General features: G+C 39.7%; 1 protein-coding gene across 2 annotated transcripts in view; it reads left to right on the forward strand.

Annotated features, from left to right (window-relative positions):
- The window catches only part of RAB2A (RAB2A, member RAS oncogene family), a 69,975-nt gene that overhangs the window by 23,084 nt on the left and 29,022 nt on the right, over positions 1-17,869 (forward strand). For both annotated transcript variants that reach the window (XM_055546062.1, XM_055546061.1), the window contains 2 exons: positions 6,109-6,180; positions 16,096-16,163. In XM_055546062.1, the coding sequence (XP_055402037.1) occupies positions 6,109-6,180; positions 16,096-16,163 (140 nt within the window). The remainder of the gene's footprint in view (positions 1-6,108; positions 6,181-16,095; positions 16,164-17,869) is intronic.

A 17,869-nucleotide genomic window follows, 5' to 3' on the forward strand; every position in this document is an offset into this window, starting at 1 on the left:
GGATTAAAAGGGGAAAGCATGGAATTGAAGGTATTTCTGAGGAAACTGATGAGATTGGTGAGCCATTAGCTGTAGGAAGAAAAGGAATTACGAGATTTTCTTGTTGATGTGATCCATTGGGAACCAACTTCAGAGATAAAGAAATACTGAAGGTGACTCTTGAGTTGTTGGGAAAATGGTCGGCAGGAACATGGAACAGAATGGATTAGGTTTTACAAGTTTGCATTACCAACCTGAAAGAGTTAAAGTGGACATGTTCAGAAGGCAGTTGGATATAATGAGAATGAAATTAATTAAGATGGTGGCTAGAGAGATGGGTTTCAGTTCAGTTCAGTCGCTCAGTCGTGTCCAACTCTTTGCGACCCCATGAATCGCAGCACGCAGGCCTCCCTGTCCATCACCAACTCCCGGAGTTCACTCAGACTCATGTCTATCAAGTCGGTGATGCCATCCAGCCATCTCATCCTCTGTCGTCCCCTTCTCCTCCTGCCCCCAATCCCTCCCAGCATCAGAGTCTTTTCCAATCAGTCAACTCTTCTCGTGAAGTGGCCAAAGTACTGGAGTTTCAGCCTTAGCATCATTCCTTCCAAAGAAATCCCAGGGCTGATCTCCTTCAGGATGGACTGGTTGGATCTCCTTGCAGTCCAAGGGACTCTCAAGAGTCTTCTCCAACACCACAGTTCAAAAGCATCTTTCTTCGGTGCTCAGCTTTCTTCCCAGTCCAACTCTCACATCCATACATGACCACAGGAAAAACCATAGCCTTGACTAGACAGACTTTTGTTGGCAAAGTAATGTCTCTGCTTTTGAATATGCTATCTAGGTTGGTCATAACTTTCCTTCCAAGGAGTAAGCATCTTTTAATTTCATAGCTGCAGTCACCATCTGCAGTGATTTTGGAGCCCAAAAAAATAAAGTCTTGACACTGTTTCTACTGTTTCCCCATCTATTTCCCATGAAGTGGTGGGACCGGATGCCATGATCTTCGTTTTCTGAATGTTGAGCTTTAAGCCAACTTTTTCACTCTTCACTTTCACTTTCATCAAGAGGCTTTTTAGTTCCTCTTCACTTTCTGCCATAAGGGTGGTGTCATCTGCATATCTGAGGTTATTGATATTTCTCCCCGCAATCTTGATTCCAGCTTGTGCTTTTTCCAGCCCAGCGTTTCTCATGATGTACTCTGCATATAAGTTAAATAAGCAGGGTGACAATATATAGCCTTGACATACTCCTTTTCCTATTTGGAACCAGTCTGTTGTTTCATGTCCAGTTCTAACTGTTGCTTCCTGACCTGCATACAGGTTTCTCAAGAGGCAGGTCAGGTGGTCTGGTATTCCCATCTCTTTCAGAATTTTCCACAGTTTATTGTGATCCACACAGTCAAAGGCTTTGGCATAGTCAATAAAGCAGAAATAGATGTTTTTCTGGAACTCTCTTGCTTTTTCTATGATCCAGCGGATGCTGGCAATTTGATCTCTGGTTCCTCTGCCTTTTCTAAAACCAGCTTGAACATCTGGAAGTTCACGGTTCATGTACTGCTGAAGCGTGGCTTGGAGAATTTTGAGCATTACTTTGCTAGCGTGTGAGATGAGTCCAATTGTGTGGTAGTTTGAGCATTATTTGGCATTGCCTTTCTTTGGGATTGGAATGAAAACTGACCTTTTCCCATCCTGTGGCCACTGCTGAGTTTTCCAAATTTGCTGGCATATTGAGTGTAGCACTTTCACAGCATCATCTTTCAGGATTTGAAGTAGCTCAACTGGAATTCCATCACCTCCACTAGCTTTGTTCGTAGTGATGCTTTCTAAGGCCCACTTGACTTCACATTCCAGGATGTCTGGCTCTAGGTCAGTGATCACACCATCGTGATTATCTGGGTCGTGAAGATCTTTTTTATACAGTTCTTCTGTGTATTCTTGCCACCTCTTGTTAATATCTTCTGCTTCTGTGAGGTCCATACCATTTCTGTCCTTTATCGAGCCCATCTTTGCATGAAATATTCCCTTGGTATCTCTAATTTTCTTGAAGAGATCTCTAGTCTTTCCCATTCTGTTGTTTTCCTCTATTTCTTTGCATTGATTGCTGAGGAAGTCTTTCTTATCTCTTCTTGCTATTCTTTGGACCTCCTCATTCAGGTGCTTTTATCTTTCCTTTTCTCCTTTGCTTTTCGCTTCTCTTCTTTTCATAGCTATTTGTAAGGCCTCCCCAGACAGCCATTTTGCTCTTTTGCATTTCTTTTCCATGGGGATGGTCTTGATCCCTGTCTCCTGTACAATGTCACGAACCTCATTCCATAGTTCATCGGGCACTCTATCAGATCTAGTCCCTTAAATCTATTTCTCATTTCCACTGTATAATCATAAGGGATTTGATTTAGGTCATACCTGAATGGTCTAGTGGTTTTCCCTACTTTGTTCAATTTAAGCCTGAATTTGGCAATAAGGAGTTCATGATCTGAGCCACAATCAGCTCCCGGTCTTGTTTTTGCTGACTGTATAGAGCTTCTCCATCTTTGGCTGCAAAGAATATAATCAATCTGATTCGGTGTTGACCGTCTGGTGATGTCCATGTGTAAAGTCTTCTCTTGTGTTGTTGGAAGAGGGTGTTTGCTATGGCCAGTGCATTTTCTTGGCAAAACTCTATTAGTCTTTGCCCTGCTTCATTCCGTATTCCAAGGCCAAATTTGCCTGTTACTCCAGGTATTTCTTGACTTCCTACTTTTGCATTCCAGTCCCCTATAATGAAAAAGACCTCTTTTTTGGGTGTTAGTTCTAAAAGGTCTTGTAGGTCTTCATAGAACCGTTCAACTTCAGCTTCTTCAGCATTCCTGGTTGGGGCATAGACTTGGATTACTGTGATACTGAATGGTTTGCCTTGGAAACGAACAGAGATCATTCTGTGGTTTTTGAGATTGCATCCCAAGTACTGCATTTCGGACTCTCTTGTTGACCATGATGGCTACTCCATTTCTTCTAAGGGATTCCTGCCCGCAGTAGTAGATATAATGGTCATCTGAGTTAAATTCACCCATTCCAGTCCATTTCAGTTCGCTGATTCCTAGAATGTCGACATTCACTCTTGACATCTCCTGTTTGACCACTTCCAATTGGTAATCACTAATTTATAGATGAATGTTGGGCCTGTAGGACTGGGTTAGTTCTGTCAGCTGAAGAGAAAAGATAACCAAAGATGAAATGGTTGTGAAACCTCCAGTATTTAAGAAGAGGAACCGTTGTCACAGAATTAAGTGACCAAGAAGATGATTGAAGCCTGAAAAAGCCAGAAGTGGTCATTTTTAAGGAGGTTGTAGGTAGATAAATTTTATAGAAATATTTTATGGCATAAATAGATCATGTTTCTGGGTCAAATAAATGACTGAGAAAAAGCCTAGCTAATTCAAATTGGCAGTTTAGAAAAGTGTTCGTGATTGTGAGCCAGAACCCCCAAGTATTTTATCCAGAATTAAAATAGTATAAGTCAACATATATTGAATAAGATAAGCTATCTGGAAACTTAACTGATCCTGACAAATGATCAATAGGTGGCTGACTAAGGAGACCTGGGAAACACCATAGTGGCACTTGGATATATTCTCTGCTTTGAAAGATCCTTTGATTACCTGAAGAAAGAATGTGGTGTCTTAAAAGTGAGGTCAGTACTTGGCCAGAGTAAGTGGTATTGCTATTACCAGAGCAGTCCATACTCTGTTGTGAGATAAGAAGAAGGTTTCAGGTTCTTGTATTACTGAAGTAATTACCAGACTGTGAGATGATTCTTGAGGTCCCTCAGTAATAAAATCTGTGATTTCTAATTATAACTTTTTTCTCTACCATATGGGGAAATTTTGAATGCTAAAAATAGAAATGAAGAAAAAAGAAGAATCTTAAGTGCATATTGCTAAGTGAAAGAAGCCAATCTGGAAAAGCTACATACCGTATGATTCCAGCCATACGACAGTCAGAGAGAGGCAGGACTCCGGAGCAGTAAAAAGATGAGTGGTGCGGGGGCAGGACTGATAGAGCACTGGGGATTTTTAGGGCAGTGAAAGTTCTGTGTGACACTGTAACCGTGGATACATGATACATTTGTCAAAATCCATAGGGTGGAGAACACCGAGAATGAACCCAGATAAGAACTGGGGACTTGGAGCGCCGGTGTCGAGGCAGGTTCGTCAGCTGTGACAAGCGCTACAGCTCTGGTGCGGGAGGCTGGTAGTGAAGGGGCTGTGCTCCCGTGCGGAGGGAGGCTGTGGGGTCTTCTGTACTTTGTGCTCAGTTTCGCTATGAACCGAAAACTGCTCCTAAAAATAAAGTCTCTTCTTAAAAGCAGAACGGAAGATTCATATCTCAGTTGCTCACCTATTTTGTACTTTAACACTTAATAATTTTCCTTTCTCTCCTAGACCTGCAAGGCTGTTGAAGGGGTATTAAAAATCTAATGGGTTTGTGCCTTTTGTAATGTAAAAGAGAAGTTGTGAATACAAGAGAAAAAAAGTCAAATGTTTTGAAATTCCAACTTATTTTCAGTTAACTAGAATCTTAAAACATTCAAAAAACTTTGAACAAATAAAATACTTCCTAAAACACAGCCATATGGGGGACTTCTCTGGTGGTCCAGTGGTTAAGAATCCGTGCTTCCACCACAAGGGGAACTGAGATCTCATAATGCTGCCCCTTAAGGCCAAAACATTTTTTAAAAGAAACAAAAGTTTTAAAAAAAAAAAAAAAAGCACTATATATATACACACACACACACACACAGAACTTATATAACTTACACACACACAGAATTTATCTTTGATTTGTTATTGTTCATTTTGACACTTGACACTAGGGCCAGTCATTCAGCAAAATGATTGAGTGACTTCTCTCTGCCTTAAGACAGGTAGCAAGTGACAAGGTATTCATTGTCCTTCTCTCATTGAGTGAATAACATAGAAGACATTGGACCGTTCAGTTTGTCATTTAAGAAAGACCTTCTTCAGCCCTTCAGTCTAAATGAAGTCTGTTCTGTTACTCTTCTTCATAGTACTTTATTTTTTTCTTTCAGATGGCAGTTATTATGATTATTTTAAGTTACGGTTCATACAGATTATTTGGGCATTTGTTCTGCTTAATTTCTCTCCCTGTGCTAGACTGTAAGGAAGCAAGCGAATCAGTTTTCCATGTGCATAGTTAGCATTCAGCAGAGACTTTTTGAATAAGTGAATGGATGAATGAATGATGACTGCCTTTGTGTTTCATAAGTGCACGATGCTACCAAGTAAGCAGATTTGGTCTCCTGTAAGGTTATAGGCCTGAAAATGAGTAGGAAGTGGTGTGAAATTCAGTTCTCTTCAGAGGGCAAGTAGCATATATATAGAAATTTTGCCTTTAATTTGAAAATTGGGAAGTTATTCAAGACTTCAGTGATAAGAGTGAAGGAATGCCATTCAGATTAAAGTCGATTCCAAAGTGAATCAGCGCTTCCCTAGTGACTCATCTGGTAAAGAATCTATCCACCGTAATGTGGGAGACCTGGGCTGGGAAGATCCCCTAGAAAAGGGAAAGGCCACTCACTCCAGTATTCTGGCCTGGATAATTCCATGGAATGTGTAGTCCATGGGGTTGCAAAGAGTTGGACCTGACTGAGCGACTTTCACTTTCAAAGTGAATCAGCCAGAAGGTAGAACAAGCAGCTTTTCCCACTAAAGTAGATCCCAGACACTTACTTCTTGTTTCTTTACTTGTTCTCCGAGACCAAGGTAAACTATAAAAAGAGGAAAGTGCTGTGTTTTTTTAAATGTTTTCACTACTACAGAAAAAGCAAGAGTGCAGGAACACTTCCCTGCATGAATCCTGGGGTAGGGGCTGCTTGGTTGTTTTCCGGGAGTTCCTGCCACTCCCATCTTTCAGGTTGAAATGCTGAATGAACATGAAGGATGCAAAGGCTGTTTTGGATTGGTCACCACCTTTCACTCAGATCAGTGGTAGAGCACTGAGAAAGCATGGCACGTTGCTCTCAGAGCACTGGGAACCCTGAATGTCTCTCTTCCAAGTGCTTTTATGAAGTATTTCTTAATTTCTGTGAGTTTTTCTCTTAACTTTTTTTTTTTTTTTTAATTTTCAGGTGTTGGTAAATCATGCTTATTGCTACAGTTTACAGACAAGAGGTTTCAGCCAGTGCATGACCTTACTATTGGTAAGTGTTGTAAAGAGAGGAGACACATTCACAAGTTTGGGGTAGAGGACATGGAATATGCTAGAGGGCTCATTGCATTAGTAAGGAGTCAGAAATCAGTGAAGCTAGATCTGTTGCTGTACTGGAGTCTCGTCTCCATCACTGGGTTTAAAATAACTGTATCTACAGTAAAAATAATACTACACAACTCTATAAGAGTGGTTGGAATGCAGCAGACAGTCATACTTGATCTTGATTGTATTTGACGATGGAACAGAAGATCGAGAGACAGTGTATCTCAGTGTATCTCAAGACCGGTGGGTAACAGCAGAGACTGTGGACCGGTTTGTTGCAGTTCTGCTCAGGGCTCTGCCACTAGCTGGACACACCCCTTCCCCACTCCATGCCTCAGCTTCTTTGTCTGTAAAATGAGGAAAGTAGTAGGACCATCTCACAGAATCGTTATGAACAGTGAGTTAATAAATGTGATGCATTGAAACAGTGCCTAGCAGTGTGGTAAGTGCTCCAGGCCTGCCTGTAATTATTAACCCAGAAAACTACCATCAAGCAATTTTTAGTTTCCTCAATTGTGAAGAATAAATGAGAGTTCCTGGTAAGAGATGGTCAACAAATTTTAGCTATTATTACTGTTAGCTCTACTGGTTGTTTTTAGTGATATTATTCATTAATACGCAAAAGTATAAAATTAAGTGAAAAACTAAAAACTTTAAGTAAGTGTGCTCTTTCAGGGTTCTTAATCTGTTTTTAAAAAATTACACCCCAAAAGCTAAAGAGTCTAGATTTCTTCTTCTATGGCTGCAATAGAGATGAGTCAACCGTGTATAAATAAGGTAATTGGAAATCTAAAGTTTGCAACTGATAGCTTAATGTGTATTTTCAGCCAGTGTCTCCTTGTTTTCTAGAGGTATCATTAACTCACTATTCATAACAAGTTGATTCTCATGTCGTGTGTATTTTTAAAGTGCCAAATCGAAGATACAGTTTATAAATCAGATTATTAGATCAGTTGATGGTATTCACCCAAGCCTAATGTACTTTGTGCATATATTAAACATCTTTCCTTACTGGCTACTTATAGTAAGAACATGCAGATTCCATTTTCATCTTGGTAGTTTTAATTATATCTGCTAATGATGGGTAGGGCAGGTGTTGCTCTTTCATGCTGGTTCTCATGATGTGTTTTAACTTGGGTGAGCTCCTTTTTTGTAGGATCTGTTCTTTAATAGGTCTGCACCTTGAGGCCACCTCTTAGGCATGACTCAGTCTTGAGACAGCTAGCCGGTTTTTTTTTTTTTATAGGGTGCTGTCAAAAGCGTCTTCCTTTTCATTGAAGCACCCTGTAGGGAGGATAGGCCTGAGCCTTGGTGCTGTCAGAGGATAGGCTCTGCTGCGAAGAGAGATGGGGATGTAGGTCGGAGGGAGTTCTCAGCAAACCAAAACTCATGTAACTGCACCGGCTGGCTTCCCTCTGGGCTCGCTGATGGGAGGCCCTGGGAGTTCAGAGGAGAAAAGCGAAAAAGCCGAGGGTCTTCTCCCCTCTCTGCCGGGGTTTACTGTGTGTCCTCCATGGCTTCAGTATATGCCCCTGCCTGTCAGAGTCACTGGTGGTCAGGTTCTTGGGCTCTGGAAATCCTGGTTTCTCTCTCTGCCCCCCGGCTTGGGGACAGCAGCAGCAGCTTCCGGCTGTTGCTGATCTCTGGGTTGCGTTACCTTCTACTCCTTGGGTTTCTCAGCCCTGCCTTCAACATAACCAGTTCCCTACTTTAAATCCCCTCTGTTTTAAATGCTTAAGTATGGTTTCTATTTTTCTGGTTGGATGCCAACTACTATACTCAAGACACCCCTCACAAGAATTTATTTTTCTGACATAGAAATCATTTAGAAGGTCCTTAGTACATACTTTTTTTAGGAGTGTAGAATGATTTCTAAAGTAGGCATGAGGCAGTGTCTTGATCGTGCTGCACACTTGCCTTTTGCTGATGAATAGAGGAAGGTGACAAGGTTAAAGTTGGGTCGTGATGAAGAATTATTAACTGATAGCAAAGAGGAAATAAAAGGCAAGGGAAGACTATATAAAATGTTCCTTACCCTTTGACTGCTATCTCAGTGAGAATTGTTATGCCGGGAATCAAAGAGCCATCTATAAATAGCTTCCTGGGCACAAATTCACTGAGGATCCAGACTCCAGCCTTGCCATCCAGAGGAAGGTTCAGGGGCTGTTCCTCTGGACCAGCAGCATCAGCATTGTGTGGGAGTTGTTATAGAATCTACTGGCTCCCATTCTGCAGCTCAACAGGGTCTCCAGGTGATTCACATGAACCTTAAAGGCTGAGAATCACTGGATCAGTGGCTTTTGTGAGTATGTATGTGGATTCCCCAGGTGGAAATAGGCTTCATATTGTTGACCCTGTGCACATGCCCACACACATCCTGGCCCCTCACTTCCTTTACTTGCACTTCTTCTGAGATCCTGCTTCCACTGAGCTCCTCACCTGCACAGTCCTGCCCAGGACCTGTCACCAGAGTCTGGAACTACTCTTGGATTCATGCGACTGGCTATCTGACCACCCCTGCCATCCTTTCAACTCACACACCTGGTTCCTAACGCTAAAAGTTTATTTACCCTATCAGGTGTAAAATCCATTGATTCTGCCATCTTTGTACTCTCACCTCTCTTGCTTTCTTACTTCTCCCCTTACCCAGCTTTAATTCTAAGCCTTATAGTTATGTCATAATTACTCCTGTGTATACCCTCAGCTGCCTTGTTCCCCCTCTTAGTTATAGCCCACTCATTCCCACTATGTTTATTTTACTTCCTACTAGTGGACAATTTGACAAATACTGATCCAGAAGCTAGGCTATTTACATGTTCATTACACCTTGCTTCCTCTCTCTCCCACTTTAAACCATCAGCCTCTAAGAAGTGACTGCTGAAAGTGAAAGTATACTCTTGGGGAAAAGATCATGTTGTTTCCCATATCACATGCCCCACAATAGATCAATTAAAAGTATGCCTCATTTATTTGGGGTTCACTTTTCTGATAAAGTTATTTAGAATGTCATTGCCGAGAACTAGGAAGATAGCTTAAAAGACCTTGTGAAACATCCGGTTCAGATCTCACAAAGACCATTTTCCTGATCTTAGAACATAAGGATACTTTGCTGACAGGTTGTGATTGTTATGCTGCTGCTGCTAAGTCGCATCAATCGTGTTCGACTCTGTGCAGCCCTATAGACGGCAGCCTACCAGGCTCCTCCGTCCCTGGGATTCTCCAGGCAAGAACACTGGAGTGGGTTGCCATTGCCTTCTCCATGTGATTGTTATGAAAACACTGTAAAAATCCAAAGAAAGTTAAATTCCCCATGTAAACTTGCCTTTGGCCCTCCAGCAACCACTGTGAAGAATTTGGTATGTGTATCACCTTCTAGAGTTTTTAAATATATTATAAACACACATGTAAAGCTGTTCTCATTTGCTTTTTCTCCGCAGATGTACTAAAGTACCTGTTCTTTCTTACCTTTGCCTTGACTGCAGCTTGTGAATGACGTTAATATTTGTGAATTGGAGGGAGAAAAGTCGCTATTTGACTTTTTAACTCTTTAGTTTTAAGTACAGCTGAACTTTTAAAAATATGTTTAAGAAACACTCTGTGTCTTTTCTTTGAATTATGTGTTTTTATCTTTGCCCTCTCCACTAATAGTTTTCTTTAGTCAAATTCATTGATGCTTTTTGTTATGACTTTCAAGTCTTACTGAAGAAGGGATCCCCTTTAGTGTGTATGAATTATATACATATTCTTTAAAATATTCTTTTCATACTATAAATTTATACTTCATCTGGTATATGGCCATGTAGGTTATTTTCTTTAATCCCTACATAACTTGTGGCCTCACACCATTAATTAAATAAGCCATTCTTTCTTTCCTATTTGATTTAGCCTTTCTTATCTGCTGAATCTCTGTATATATATATCAGCTTGTTTGGGGACTCTTCCTTTTTTTTTTTTTTTCCTATTTCATGAGGCAGTATCATACTGGCATTTACAGTCACTTTCTAATTACTTAATGTGTGATTGACGTTTTTCCTTTTCTAAAAATTTTCTGAATTTCTAAAAAATTTTCTGAATTTTCTTAATTATTTTTGTATATTTCTTCTCCAGTTGAACTTTAGTCTGTTTGCCAAATTGCAAAAGTTTTAGTGAGGCTTTTAAAATTTGGTAGGAAATATATTAAATTTATGGACTAGTTTGGAGACAGTTTATGTTTTTACTGTATAAAGATTAGCTATTTATACACATAAGATGTTTTCTTTTATTCCAGCTTTTAAAATGCTCTTCAGTAAAGTTTTACATAAGGTCTTGTGCTTTTACATTATTTTTGTATTTTATGGATTTTGTTGCTATTGTAAACAGGTTTTTCCCACCATTATTATTGTTTAATTATTTTGCATATTCTAGGTAGACATTTTGGCCTTATCTGTAAGTCATAGTTTTTTCTTAAGCTAATATCTATACCTTTTGTTTTTGCTGGTATCTATAGTTTTGTTTCTAGGAGTATCAGCCTTCTTCCCCACCAGTCTCTGTTTTGAACTTCTGCAGTTTCTGAGTTCCAGGAGTAGATCCTTTTTTTTCTCAAGATGGTCTAAGGAGGGCTCCTTACGGCTGTTAACTTGATACCAGCCCTGCTGTCTGCTTTGGCAGTGCCATGTCGGGGGAGCAGCCTCACCCTGCCTCCGTACCTCCGCGTGCCCTGGCTCCGGCAGGGGGCCCCTTCTCATTGGGATTGCCGTCAGTAGTCACCTCATGAGTGACATGTCATCATTAGTTAGAAATCTTGGAGTATAGTATGAAATAATAATGGATCCATACAAAATACTTAACTGTGTGCCAGGAAGTAAGTAGATGGTAACTAAGGCACGTGATAACTTTATTTTAAATTGAAGTATAACTAATTTACAATGTTAAGTTAGTTTCAAGTGTACAGCAAAGTGAATCAGTTATACATATATACATATATACATATATATGTTCTTTTTCAGATTCTTTTCCATTATAGGTTATTACAAGATTTTGAGTACTGTGCTATACAGTAGGTCTCTGTTGTTTACCTATTTTATATATAGTAGTGTGTCTGTGTTTATCCCAGACTCCTAATTTATGTCTACCCCCCATCCCCTTTGATAACCATAAGTTTGTTTTCTGTGTCTGTATTTCCATTTTTATAAATAAGTTCATTTGTATCATTTCTTAGATTCCACATATGTAATAACTCTTAATCTTGAAGAAATTTTGAGATGGGTATCATTAATACGATTTACAAATAAGAAAAACTAAAACAGAAGAGGTACAGTAACTTGCTCAGGGTCACACAATTAGTTGGTATCAATTGTTAAATACTAAATAAATGTTTACTATGCAAGGATGCAAGCACTTACTCTACAAGGATGATCACAATCCAGAGGTAATTTAGAAAGTGTGTATTTACCTCAGAGTGTTTTGTCCTGGAAGGTTGAAAGTGAGTAACATCTGAAAAAATAAGCATCACTCCCTGACAATGTCACGTAAATGAGGCCTGGCCTTTGGCTCCACGGATAATTTCTCTGGCAGCCAGAATTGGCTGTTAATTGAAAATGTGTCTGGGAAGAAAGGCCCAAGGGTGTAGGGGATGATGGTTTATCTCATAAAAAAAAAAAAAAGAAAACTTTCTAAATGAGCTTCTTAAGCACACACACACACACACACACACACACACACATACACACATACAAATATATACTTAACTAAAATGATTTAAAATTTTTACAGTCCAGTGGAGATGTGTAAGGTTTTGGGTTTTTGTTTGTTTCTAAAATTTCTAGGACACTTCAGCTTTCAGCATTTTCTTTTACCACATAGAATACAAAGGTAAAGCCTGCACTAAATGAACCCATTTATGAGAAGGTAAATTGGAAAGAGTTATGTTTTTGAAGCTAAACTTGAATTCTTTGTTTCTGTTTCACTTGATAGGAAAACAGAAATCATAGTTTTTCAGTAATCAACTGTGCTTGTCAGTTTTTTCTTATCTCATTCCTGGATAATATAGTAGTAGCCTTTTAAAACTAGTTTCTCGGCCTCTTGTTTTTGTTCTCTGTCCTGATCCTATTAATACGTGAAGTTAAAATGGCAATCGTTCTGTATTTTCCTGCTTTAGAAACAGTCTTGATTTTCATATAACATGGTTTTTAAATTAGGTGTGTTTTTAGAGGCAAAATCTTTGAAGACTTTTTAAGCCTCAGTAGTCTCCACAAATCTAGTGGAGGTGATGTAATTCCAGTTGAGCTCTTTTAAATCCTGAAAGATGCTATGAGAGTGCTACACTCAATATGCCAGCAAATTTGGAAAAGTCAGCAGTGGCCACAGGACTGGAAAAGATCAGTTTTCATTCCAATCCCAAAGAAAGGCAATGCCAAAGAATGTTCAAACTACCACATAATCGCGCTCATCTCACACGCTAGTAAAGTAATGCTCAAAATTCTCCAAGCCAGGCTTCAGCAATATGTGAACCGTGAACTTCCAGATGTTCAAGCTGGTTTTAGAAAAGGCAGAGGAACCAGAGACCAAATTGCCAACATCCACTGGATCATCGAAAAAGCAAGAGTTCCAGAAAAACATCTATTTCTGCTTTATTGACTATGCCAAAGCCTTTGACTGTGTGGATCACAATAAACTGTGGAAAATTCTGAAAGAGATGGGAATACCAGACCACCTGACCTGCCTCTTGAGAAACCTGTATGCAGGTCAGGAAACAACAGTTAGTACTGGACATGGAACAACAGACTGGTTCCAAATAGGAAAAGGAGTACGGCAAAGCTGTATATTGTCACCCTGCTTATTTAACTTATATGCAGAGTACATCATGAGAAACACTGGGCTGGAAGAAGCACAAGCTGGAATCAAGATTGCCGGGAGAAATATCAATACCTCAGATATGCAGATGACACCACCCTTATGGCAGAAAATGAAGAGGAACTCAAAAGCCTCTTGATGAAAGTGGAGAGTGAAAAAGTTGGCTTAAAGCTCAACATTCAGAAAACGAAGATCATGGCATCTGGTCCCATCACTTCATGGGAAATAGATGAGGAAACAGTGGAAACCGTCAGACTTTATTTTTCTGGGCTCCAAAATCACTGCAAATGGTGATTGCAGCCATGAAATTAAAAGATGCTTACTCCTTGGAAGGAAAGTTATGACCAACCTAGATAGCATATTCAAAAGCAGAGATATTACTTTGCCAACAAAGGTCTGTCTAGTCAAGGCTATGGTTTTTCCAGTGGTCATGTATGGATGTGAGAATTGGACTGTAAAGAAAGCTGAGTGCCGAAGAACTGATGCTTTTGAACTGTGGTGTTAGAGAAGACTCTTGAGAGTCCCTTGGACTGCAAGGAGATGCAACCAGTCCATTCTGAAGGAGATCAGCCCTGGGTGTTCTTTGGAAGGAATGATGCTAAAGCTGAGACTCCAGTACTTGGGCCACCTCATGCGAAGAGTTGACTCATTGGAAACGACTCTGACGCTGGGAGGGATTGGGGGCAGGAGGAGAAGGGGACGACAGAGGATGAGATGGCTGGATGGTATCACTGACTCGATGGACATGAATCTGGGTGAACTCCGGGAGTTGGTGATGGACAGGGAGGCCTGGCGTGCTGCAGTTCATGGGGTCACAAAGAGTCGGACACAACTGAGTGACTGAACTGAACTGAACTGAGTCTCTGTCTGTATACTTTGAATAAAGGGCTAAATATGCCAAAACTCAACTGTGGGTTAAGTTAAGCAAAGGGGTTATTAGAGTGTCTAGATTATTAGGGATATGAGAGTGTCTGGAGTTTTATGTAGACTCCACAAGAGGGTGGGGACGTGGACTTGGAAATGGGCAGGAGTGAAGCATCCTAAGAGGCTGGAAAGCAGAAACCAAAACAGCCATCCTCCCATCAAAGGACGGAATGGTTGCCAGTCAGTTTGAGTACCTTCATCCCTCTGCTCAGGGTGCTGGTCCTTGCTTGGCTTGCCTATCCATCCATGGTGTCGGTCAAGGGTCTGTTTCTAATTTGCCATTGTTTTTCATCAAATTTGACGTTACATATTGGATTTAAGAAATCTTAAATCCCACTGAGCAATGCAGATGTTTTTGGATTGTGGTTAAAAGCCTTTCCATGACAATGGGAGGTAAAACAGGATTTCTCTCTGTGGCTACAATAGATTGTTGAAAAGGCTTCCAATTTGTCAACTATCTTGCTGATCTGTAGAATTTTGTACTTTAGGACATTCCTTTTAAATAGTGAGCATTTCAAAGAGCATTTGTACTGTCCTTAGCCGCTAGTTTCTTTCCTCAGCCACTCATTTTCATGTCACTGAGTAAGCTGGTGGATTGTTGTTTTGGGTATCCCCCTACACTGTGGCATAGACGGTATATGACTATATGCATATAGATAGGTAGATGTGTAAACACTGTAGTGGTTTTATATGAGGTTAATTGTACAGTTTTGCATTTTTCTTTCTAGTACATCCTGACTCCTAGGTCTTTTCTCTGTGCTTTTCCTGTATTTCGGAGTCTGAGAAACATACCATTAGTTCCTTTGTATTGACTTTGCCCCTAGTATGGAATAAATAATAAAATACAGAATAAAAACTCAATCAAGTTACATATCCTGAAAGGGTAAATCACCTTTCTATCTCACCTTCCTGATCACAGTTGGGGGAATTATAGGAGATGCTGAAGTGAAATTCTGGCACTGGGCAGTGTGCCCTTCCCTGGGCAACTAAAAGCTGTTTTTCTGCCAGGATGACATCTGGTTTCTGGGGACCATGTGTGTCTCCCCATCACCCTGACTCTGATCTAAATACTGAAAGAACACACTCCAAGCAGTAATGATTTGGTGTAATGTAAGTGATAGACTTCTTGCAGAGTCTCCTTCACAGCTGTTTGCTCTTCTGAAATTATACCCTCTTTTTCTCCTCCTCCTATTTTGATGATTGAATGAGTATTTTCAAAAGATGCTAAATGCGAGGGAAAAAGCCAAAGTTGTAAGCTAGCTGATAAGTGTAAAGTTTGTATTCCCTTAACCTGCAATCCTGTATCCTGTAATTTGCCAAAAATCATAATCATAAGTTGAAAAATATATGCAGAAAATTCATTTCAGCATTAACTACTTAGTGAAGATTTGGAAACAACCAAAATTTGTAGCAATAGAGTACCAGCTTAATAAAAGGCATGTATATCTAAAGATACATAACACACAGGACTATTATGTGGCCATTAAAAATAATAGTATAGTTTTATATAATTTTTTTATTGAAAAAGTACTTTGTGGTATGGAATAATGTTTATGACATAGTGACTGAAAAGCAAATTGCAGGACAGCATTTGTGTATTCCCATTTATATAAAACTGTATGCTTCTATGTGTATTTATTCATGGTGAGATTTCTGAAAATATGTTTAAACAGTGGTCATCTCTAGTGAATGAACTTGAAGATTTCTTTCCTAGTTGATAACCCATGATGGAACTAAGACTATGATGTTGAAATTCATCTGTCCATTTTAGTTATTGTTAAACCACATTAACAGTTTTTAAGAAATTGGTTCTTGAATCTCATTTCTAATTATTTTTAATATTATTGAGCCTGCAAAACATGAAGGGCACAGTTGGTGTCTTGACTACACAAGACTCAGGTACCTTAGTATTTAATTATATTCTTAGCCAATGTCTTATGAATATCTCTGCCTTAACTTATACATTTTCTAAGGATGGGAGCTGTATTTGTTAATCTGTGTATTATGTGGCATAGCATGTCCTAGAAATACCCTTTTTTAAAAAAATCCTTAATGTGAAGTATATTCCCACTAATTTGCCTAACAAAACACTTTCTGTTTTATTCAGGTGTTGAGTTTGGTGCTCGAATGATAACTATTGATGGAAAACAGATAAAACTTCAGATATGGGATACGGTAAGTATAGCGAAAATACCTTGTATGACCTCAGTAAAGTCATTTTATAAAAGTACATTGTTGTGTGTTTGTTCAGTTTTATTGTTATCTTATGACTCTTATGGTTTGTTAGACACTGACGTTCTTGCAACCATGACATAAAATGTGGTAACAGAAAAGATTCATTTTTATCATGCAGTATTTTCAACAGAGGTACCCAGGTGTCAGGTGTAGGGGAACATATTTGAGCAAATTCTCAGGCTATGGGATCTAAATAGAAATGCTCCAGAAACTATGTTTTTAAGAAAAACAAGCAGTATGTCTAAAGTATACATGTGAGTTAAAATATATGAATGGCAGTACCATAGTCACTTGATCTGATAGTTTATTAGTTTATTCTAGAAGTATGATTTAGTCCTGAGCACTTGATGCTACCTTGCTCCCGATCCTGTCATTTACGTTCATCGAATGCCAGTTCGGTATCCTGTCACCTAGTTTTTAATGGCAGTTTCTCACCTGAACCACGGAAAGTTATTTGCCTGACTGTTTTTCTTTATTTTCCTATCTTCTGCATAAAAGATAAGTACTTTATTGTATACATTTGATATGTAGAGACCTCAAAGAGCCTTGGCTTACGTGGCTTATCACTAGAGATTAAAGCTGAGAAACTTATTAAACAGTTTATTATTAATTGATTGTAGAATAACCCTGATAAACTCATTGTATATTAGCGTAAACAATGCAATTTTTATGGAAATTGACCGTTTTCCCAAGACAAAAAGCTATTTTCCAGTGTGAAGTGTCATTTTGTTACATTTTGAAAATTTTTACATTCTGCTTAGTAGAAGACAGCTGGTTTCTTGTGTCGCCCTCTGCATCAAGTCTTTTGTGTGTTGTTTTCTTGAAGTCTATGAAGAGAATGGCCCCGCCCATCAGAACAAGAACCAGTTTCCCCCTCAGTCAGTCCCTCCCATCAGGAAGCTTCCATAAGCCTCTTATCCTTCTCCATCAGAGGGCAGACAGACTGAAAACCACAGTCACAGAAAACTAACCAATCTAATCACATGGACCACAGCCTTGTCTAACTCAATGAAACTATGAGCCATGCCGTGTAGGGCTACCCAAGACGGATGGGTCATGGTGGAGAGTTCTGACAAAATGTGGTCCACTGGAGAAGGGAATGGAAACCACTTCAGTATTCTTGCCTTGAGAACCCCATGAACAGTATGAAAAGGCAAAAAGATAGGACACTGAAATATGAACTCCCCAGGTCAGTAGGTGCCTAGTATGCTACTGGACAGCATCACCGACTCGATGGACATGAGCTTGAGTAAACTCTGGGAGTTGGTAATGGACAGGGAGGCCTGGCGTGCTGCAGTCCATGGGATCGCAAAGAGTCAGACACAGCTGAGCAACTAAACTGAACTGATGAAGAGAATACAACCTCACACAAATAGATAGTTGGGGAATGGAGGACCTCATGGGCCCTTCAGGAGTCTCAGGGACTCCCAGGGGTCCAGGTCAGTGTAAGCACCACTACCTTAGGGCAATTAGGACTTAATTCTGAACCCCAGTTGAGAAAACCCAAAAGGTTTAGGGCGACAAACAGCATATCTCTAAACTAGTAAATGAAATGGAAAATACAGGGAATTTTACTGCCACGTGCCTCTGGTCTTTTTTTTCTTCCTAATCTTGCAGTCTTAGTGTCTCACCTGTCACCTTTAATG

This window comes from Bubalus kerabau, chromosome 14, assembly GCF_029407905.1.
Source record: "Bubalus kerabau isolate K-KA32 ecotype Philippines breed swamp buffalo chromosome 14, PCC_UOA_SB_1v2, whole genome shotgun sequence".
Classification (NCBI taxonomy): domain Eukaryota; kingdom Metazoa; phylum Chordata; class Mammalia; order Artiodactyla; family Bovidae; genus Bubalus; species Bubalus kerabau.